The sequence below is a fragment of the Balaenoptera physalus genome (assembly GCF_965194825.1).
Source record: "Balaenoptera physalus genome assembly, chromosome: 8".
Classification (NCBI taxonomy): domain Eukaryota; kingdom Metazoa; phylum Chordata; class Mammalia; order Artiodactyla; family Balaenopteridae; genus Balaenoptera; species Balaenoptera physalus.
This window is the reverse complement of record NC_138887.1, coordinates 110,490,439-110,498,833: the sequence shown is the minus strand read 5'-3', so window position 1 is coordinate 110,498,833 and position 8,395 is coordinate 110,490,439. Positions and strand designations below refer to the sequence as shown.

General features: G+C 44.8%; 1 protein-coding gene across 4 annotated transcripts in view; it reads left to right on the top strand.

The window, feature by feature from the left end:
• Positions 1-4,074: 4,074 nt before the first annotated feature.
• The window catches only part of MKRN1 (makorin ring finger protein 1), a 30,022-nt gene continuing 25,701 nt past the window's right edge, over positions 4,075-8,395 (top strand). The window contains exon 1 of one of the 4 annotated variants that reach the window (XM_082473079.1): positions 4,075-4,480. In XM_082473079.1, coding sequence (XP_082329205.1) covers positions 4,311-4,480 — 170 coding nt within the window. In that variant the 5' untranslated portion in view covers positions 4,075-4,310. Of the gene's footprint in view, positions 4,481-4,526; positions 4,785-5,018; positions 5,039-8,395 lie in introns of those variants that run through there. The other 3 variants (XM_082473082.1, XM_082473080.1, XM_082473081.1) reach the window with 3 other exon arrangements.

Sequence of the window (8,395 nt, the reverse complement as noted above, 5' to 3'; positions counted from 1 at the left end):
GCATGCCAAAAAAAAAAGAAAGAAAGAAAGAAAAAGAAAAATGGAGCAAAGTAAGGGGATTAGGAGTGTAGGAGGGTGGGGTGAGGTGGTGAGGAAACATGTTGAAATATTTTAAAAGGCAGTCAGAGGAGAAATTGAGATTTGAGAATTTCCTTTCTTTAAATTGTTTTGATTTTTAAAAAATTTATTTATATAATTTATTTTTGGCTATGTTGAGTCTTCGTTGCTGCGCGTGGGCTTTCTCTAGTTGCGGTGAGCTGGGGCTACTCTTCGTTGTGGTGCATGGGCTTCTCATTGCAGTGGCTTCTCTTTGTTGTGGAGCATGGGCTCTAGGCACGCGGGCTCAGTAGTTGTGACTTGCAGGCTCAGTAGTTGTGGTGCACGGGCTTAGTTGCTCCGCAGCATTTGGGAATCTTCCCGGACCAGGGCTCGAACCCGTGTCCCCTGCATTGGCAGGCAGATTCTTAACCGCTGCGCCACCAGGGAAGCCCTTAATTAATTTGTATTGGAGTATAGTTGATTTGCAATGTTGTGCTAGTTTCTGCTGTACAGCAAAGTGAATCAGTTATACACATGCATATGATAAATGGAATATTGCCTGCCATTATCAGTAAACAAAGGATGTCACAGTCATCAGCAATTGCAGCTGCACCTAGGCTGCGCTGGTAAGCCCTGAGGGGACTCAGGAAGGAAAAGCATACCTGCCATCTAGCAGCCATCAGACTGCAGCCACTCCCTGTGGTGAGCCCTGAGGAAACTCAGGACGTGAAAACAAAGGATACTGGCCCCAGACAGCTGAGGTGCATATCAAAGGAATGATTTCAGTGAGCCCAACTCTTGCATCTTCCCGTACAGAGAAAAATGTTAAATTCCTTAACTAGAGCTATCTGGTTTTCTTTTATTAACATTAATCTTTTGTTCCTACTACCTGCCCTTTGTTACAAAACTCCTATATGTCCTAGCTCCCCTCTCCTCTCCTCGGAGCAATTTTCTCAGGGTTACTTGAGACGCTGACTCCCGGGCTTGAAGTCCTAAAAACTGCAGCTGAATAAAACATAACTCTCAACTTTTAGGTTGTGAATAGTTTTTTAGTCGACACATATATCTACTCTTTTTAGGAGTCTTTTCTCATATAGGTCATTACAGAGTATTGAGTAGAGTTCCCTGTGCTGTACAGTAGGTCCTTATTAGTTACCTATTTTATATATAGTAGTGTGTATATGTCAATCCCAATCTCCCAATTTATCACCCCCAGCCCCGAGATTTGAGAATTTCTGGTTGAGTTTTGGCAAAGGCTTGGAGGAGGTAGCCAAGGAAATGCCTAGATGATGAGGTTGTGAGAGTGTGACTTGCGTGTTTGGGTCAGCATGAAACCAAGTACAAATCCTTTCCCGGCCCCTAGTTTCTTGTTTATAAGCTTCATTCAGCCTCCTTGATATTCCAAAGGGTGGATTCAAACAGTTGCTAATCAGGGAAGGGAGGGAATACAGAAACAAAGAAGGAGCAGTCAAGAAACAATAGTGAAGCCTCGGGGCAGGGTCCTGGTTCTTCCTGAAGGAATGTACATAACAATATCTTTGAGTTCTTCTGCAGGAACTAAGGTCCCCACCCAGGTGGAGGATGGTAACTTCGGGCTGAATGCCAGATTCGTGGAGCACCGTCCAGTTACCTCACCACCAACCGGTCAGAGGAAAGTCACACACCTTGCAGCCCTCACCCCAAATTTTGCCTATAAAAACTTCTCCTTGAAAACCATCGAGGAGTTGGTGTTTTTTTAGCATGAGCCACCCGTTCCCCTTGCTTGGCCCTGCAATAAACCTTTCTCTGCACCAGACTCTGATGTTTAGGTCTGTTTGGCCTCACTGTGCCTCGGGCACACAAACTTGTATTTGGTAACAAGCTTGAGGTCAGAGTTCCTGGAGAAGGGAAAAAGGGGCAGAAGAGAGATGAGGTCTGTAGATGGGGCCTAGTAAAGCCTTACCCTGATTGAAACCCTCCTTGGAGGACTTGGCGCAGAGAAAGTCACTTTGGCTGCAGGGTTGAACAGGAAGATCTAAAAGTCAGAGCTCAGCTTGGCTGGGCACATGGGGTCTCGGGGACAGCTCTGGGTCCCATCCTCAATCCATTTTAAAGTTGAGGCCCAGGGCCTTTCCAGGTGTATCTCTGAGACTCAGATCTTTTACCATCTCATATGACTGCACTGAGGGCCCTGAGCCGAGCATCACTGCTTCCAGGTGAGGGCAGCAGTGAGGAGACAAAAAGAATCCATACTTTACAAGAGGATTTTTCTAAAATAGAAGAATTGTTTTAAATGACCCTTTTTCTTAACATAAAAAAGTTTCAGTACTTCCTTCCCTACTCCCACGTTTTAAAAACACAATTCATCACTTGACTGTGTTAAAAAGGAGACAGAAGGCCCCAAATGGAGTCACTTGTGCTAAACCCACATCACCAAACCAAGACTTAATACCTAACCTAATTGTTGTCTCAACCCCCCAGGAATGTAACCTTTAACCAGTCAACCAGAATTACCCGGTCAGCACTAGGTGAGGTGATCTGACCAGTAGGCCCCTTCTGTTCCTTTTGGGAGAACAATGCTTTCTTTGCTAATAAGTTCCTTTTTCTGCCCCCTTTCAGCCTTTAAAAAACTTTCCTTTTCTACAGCTCAGTGCAACTCCTTTCTAGATGCCCAATTCATGAATTGTTCAATAAAGCCAATTAGATCATAAAATTGACTTGGTTGAAATTTTGTTATTTAACAACAACAGATAAACCCTAACAGAAAAAGACTACCAGGAACACACCTGTGGTCCAACAAAGATTTATTAACTTGCCGCAGCAGGGGAGGCCACCCAGGAGTGGAATGTGGGCATCTTGGAAAGGGGAGTAGGGAGGGGCTTCTCACAGGGTTGAAGCTCTTTTTGGGTAACAACACAGCAGAAGACCAGCTCTGGTTTGGGGTGCTGTCGTGAGGTGGGGCAGTTTAGAAACTGGGTGTCTCATAAATCTTCTTTGGGAGGTCAGAGGGAGAAATGAAGTGGGGCTGGGGAAGTCATAGCAAAAAGCTGTAATTACTCAAAAGGGGATTGTTAGTCATTTCGCAGCCATGGTGTGGCCTTGGGTGAAACATTGTTTTCTGTTGGCTTTGCCACTGTCCTTGTTTGTGTCTGTTGGGTACATTGTGGTCTGATTATCAGTGGGGTGGATTTTCACTTTCTCAAGGTAGAGAGACTATAGAAAAGCAAATTTAAGGGCTCATGAAAAACTGCTCAAGATTTAATATGCAGCATCTGTGTGGACCATGGGCTTTAATCAGAAAGTAGGATTAAATACTTTTTAATGTTCCTAGTTTTAGAAATAACTCTTAGAAACTGGGATATTTCAGACAGCTTTTGTTATTCAATATCTATTAAGTTAAAACTGTAGTGTGAATCACAGTGGACTCTAATTTTCATAATCGTCTCTGGGGTAGGGACAATTATTATTTTTAAATTATTATTATTTATTATTTTACAGATGGAAAGCAGGAGCACTAAGAGGTAAGTTAACTTACTCAAAAACACATTGCTAGGAATGGGAGAAGCCTGGAGGTAACAGAGACAAGCTGACTGCAGAGCATTTGCTTAGCCACAATGCTGTTCTCTTGGGTTGAGAGATCCCACCTCTGATGGGAAGAATAAGAGAGAACATTTATTAAGTGTTTCGTCTGGCCAGGCACTAAGCTCAGTGATTGCCACACATATATAATCCTCACCACAACCCTATGTGGTAGGGCCTACTCTCACCCCCATTTGAGAGATCAGGAGACTGAGGCTAAATAGAATGGGTAACCAGCTCAAGTTCGTACAGCTAGTAATTGGTAGAGCCAGGAAAGTCTGGATTCAAACCCAGGACCTCAATCGCACTCCGCCTCTCCACTGCATCAGCCTATGCTGGGACGCATTCCTCTAAGTCAGTGCCCTTGAAATGAGGACTTTGGTTCCCAGGATGTGGAGCCTGGGGGCAGTAGGTGGTGGGGGGGGTGGGCCTCACCTGGGGTAGCCCGCCCTCGCCCCGCCCCTCCCAGGCGGAGCTGCCTCGCCCACCAATCAGAGGGCGCTGGGGGCGGGCTGGGGGCGCTCGGGCTCCGGCCCGCAGTTCGAGCGGCGAGAGCGCTCAGAGACGCGACGCGGGGCAGAGGGGAGCGAGCGGGCGCCTTAGTGTCCTTACGCACCCCACCCCTCGCCTCGCCGCCTTCTCCTCCCGGCAGCCGGACCGGAATTATGTGATCCCGGAAGTTCCGGCGCCATTGCTGTGTGGGATAAACAGTAATGGCGGAGGCTGCAGCTCCCGGAACAACAGCCACAACATCAGGAGCAGCAGCGGCAGCGGCCTCCCCCACCCCTACCCCCACAGTTACCTCCCCGTCCCTGGGGGCGGGGGGCGGGGGAGGCGGCAGCGACGGCAGCAGCGGCGGCTGGACTAAACAGGTCACCTGCAGGTGAGACGCAGCGCGGCCGGCGCCGGGCGCGGGGAGGGGACCGAGACCCCGGAGGAAGGGGCGGGCGACCGGCCGGAGGTGGGAGGGGAGCCGGCGTTTCGCAGCCGCCGCCGACGGTGCTGCTGCTGCTGCCGCCGCCGCTGCCGCCGTTGCTGTCCCCGCGGCGGCCGCGGCCTCCCCGCCCGCGCTGCGTCAACCCCCGCCGGCCGCTGAGGCTCGGGCGCGCGCGGCCTCGTTGCGGAGCCGCCGCACCGCCCGCCGTCTCCCCGCACCCGGCGGAGCGGCGCAGCGCGCACGGGGAGAGGTAGGATGACTCCTCCCTCCTTTTTATTGTCGCCGGATCCACCAGCCCCTGCCTCCAGCTCGCCGGTTCGAGAAGGCGGTTGGCGGTGTCGCCTGGAGTCCGCCGCCTCCACGCGACCCTGCCTGGCCGGGGAGCGCTGCCGCGGGCCCCGGCGAGGGGGCTTGGCTGCCGGGCCCCGCCGCCGTGTCATCCGTTTGTAAAGTCTTCTCGGGTCTCTCGGCCCCCGCCCTGCCCCACCCGGAGCAGGAGCTTTGGTTATTTCTTCTTTGTATGTTTATCGAGGTTGGCGGTTCTGAGCTTTGTCTTAGAACCGAGTGCCGGACCGGGGTCGTCTCCTCCGCCCTAAATTTGACGAGCTGCCGTTCCCGTTCCCCGGCAAAAGGTTTCTCTTTTGAAATCCACGCATCTTACTTAAGGGAGTCGAGGAGCTCGTCGCTCCCGAAGGAGAGAGATTTTGTTTTGGTTTGGGATGTCGGATGAAAATATTTGGAAAAAAAATAAGTGATTAGTGGAGGACGGTTATACTGACGTGTGCACGCCTGTAAAAAATTATCGAGCTGCACGTTTAAGATTAGGGCATTTAATTGGATGTTGTACTTGGATTTTTAAAAAGTGATCAGTAAGCGCTTAGAAGCTTTTGTTTTTCAATCGGTTGAAAAAATCAGTTGAAACGCCGGTTTTCACTTAGGTGGGGTAATTTATATGTAAATGCTTGAAAATCTTAATGTACAGTACTCACTGCCTTGGTATTAACAGCGAGAGTGAAGCGTTCTCAGTGCTTAACATGATACATTTAAGGCATGAATGATAAGTTTAATTAAGTTTATTTTCAATAACGGGATGTAGAAAGCATAAAAGCCGTTTTAGGTGGCTTCTTCTATCAGTCATCTGTAGAGCCTTAGAATACTTGTGCAGTATCCCAAAGAATGAGAATTTTAAAATTCCTATTCATGGAACCAATTATTTGAGCCTGTTAACTTCTCTTTTCTCTACAATGTTACAGTTGATTTATATGTGCTAGTTGACTCTTTTAAAAATAAAGGGACTAGTGTAACCTTTACATTCCTGAATTTTCTAGCCATTCATCTTGCAGTTCCAATCTATCTATACACTGAGACTAATCTTCCTTTAATATGTGGGTTCTTTAAGAACTCTATTCAGTGCCTTGATTTTACACACTGACTCTGATCTCAATATAGTTTAGCCTTGAATACCCATCACTAACTTGACATTACTATATATTACTTGTCTCATTATTTTCCTGTTGTGTCTGTATCTGAGCTCAACTCATTTCTGTCCAGAATGCGTGGTCACATCTACACTTTACTTTCCCCTCTGTTAGGCACTTTTCCCTGATCTGCTTCCCCTTTTCTACTTCCTCACCAGTGTCATCCGAATTCAGAACAGCTCACCAGACTAATCATTCCTTTTTGCCTACCTTTAGGCTCTTTGAGTTTCTGAAATATCCCAGATCGATTCTGGACCAGTGGGCGTTCCTTGCCCATGAACAAATAGATTTATATATTTAAGAAATTTACATAGCTGAGTAATATTTCTAAGAAGTATTATGTATCAGATACAGGCTTAGATGTGCTATTGTTTTTGTTTTTCATATAAAGCTGTCTGTAGCTTTTGCTTGAGACAGTTATCCAAAAAAGCACAGGCTAGTTGATAAGTCTTGGGTTTTAACATTTGATATTGTTTTCAGTTGTTCTAAGTACTAACATGATCGCCTGTTAAAAAAAAAAATCTTTCTTCCTTGAATAGGGGAATACCAAATACGATATCTTCATTTATTTATTGTAAGCTTTGAGCTTTCTGAGAGCAGGGGCCCTGTTTTATCATTGTATCTGTAGGGCTTTACTCAGTGCCTGGTATACTCAGTAAATGCTTAAATTGATCTTGATAAATGCACACCTAAAATTACCCACTTTGATATGTGCTTGTAAGATTCCTCTGCTTTCGTTAAGAAGAAGAAGACCCTTGTAAATCAGCAAAGACAAAGGACTTAATAGAACATGTGTATATCTTTCTGGGACTATCTCATTCAGTTATTCAGTAAATAAACATTAGTGCTTACAACGAGAGACGTAGAGCTAGAAGTTGAAGGAAATGCAGAAATGCACTGTATTATAAATATTTTCATTGTGTTTGATAGCAAAATCTCCTTTGAAGAGAATTCAAGATAGTGTTCTAGTTTGTGCCTCTTCCCCCCCTTTATATCTAGGAATTTGACTAAGGCTGTTTTCTTCACCAAGGGTATAATCCTCTTAGCTGTTTGGATGTTGGAAATTTGTTTTTGGTTGCTCAGAATTATCTGTATTTTCTTGTTGGTTAGTATTGTCTAAATATTTCTCTTGAAATTCTATGTCATTGTGTTTATCTTCTCGGCTTTTAAGAAAAACCTAGGTATACTTTTCCCAAGGAACTGTGTTATGCTGCCCCCACCAGGCCATTTTGATATCTTTTATTAGAATTTAGTGCTGTGAACTAGAAATGCTGTTGCTTTTTCTAGTTTTCTTGAGTGTTGGGGGTTAAAACAACAAAGTTGTAACTTGCAAGTTGTAATTTTGAATTTAGACACTGTTTTATCAGAGTGCTTCTACAATGGTAGACGAGTGTATTGAAATAATACACAAAAACCAAGTGTTTTTTCATTTTGATTTTTCAAAAACTTTCTTTAAGTGTAGCTTAAAAATGAAGGGAATTTTTCCAGAAAGTCTTTATCCAAGTGCTGTGATATCCATAGTAAAATTTATTGCTTGCAGACTTTAGTGTTTTTTGAAGGGATGTCATTGAAAAAGTTATTCAGCCCAGGGAAAGAGAAATTAATTTGCTACTGGCACTATGATTCCCCAAGACACCTAGCTGTCTTCTACAGTTTTTACTGAACAAATATCTAAGTATTATGTGTACAGGTACTATAGAAGATAAAAAGCAGAATAAACTGTGGTTCTTAAACACCAGGAATTTACAATCTAGTTTGAGAAATAGGGTACATGTACTTATCAAGAATTAAGTAACAGAGTAAACAATGTCACAGCAGATTAAGTGGTTAAGTGCCAAATTAACTAATATTCTGTAATTTATGTAAATCCCCAGACAGGTTGTTATGATGCCTAGAAGTACTTTAAGGGTATTGTGTAGCTCTCTTACACCCTCACAAGCTACTGTTGGGGTTTCTTATATATATCTTGGTAACCATGCTTACGTTTCCAAGAGGTACAACAGTCGGGGATTCTAGTCAATTGTATTTGTCTTTATTACTGGACAATATCTGATTGGAGTCATAGAATCTTCAAGGTGGAAGGAACCATAGAAATCATATGGCCCAGCCTTTAACTGAAGGCAAGCTCAGCCTGGACACTGGCATTAAGGTGAATTTGGATGATGGCTTTTTGGTGGTGGCATTTAAAAAAGAAAAAAAAATGGGGAGAAATTCTTGGGAGAGGTGCCTTTTTTCCTCTTTAGGTTATAACTTACACTATCATGTCGTAATCTCTTAGACATGGGTTGGCAAGAAGGGATTTCACTGTGAGGACTGTTTATAATTATACCAACAGTGTTAATATCACTGAGAGACAAAAGGCAAGTAAAACAAACCAGAAGCC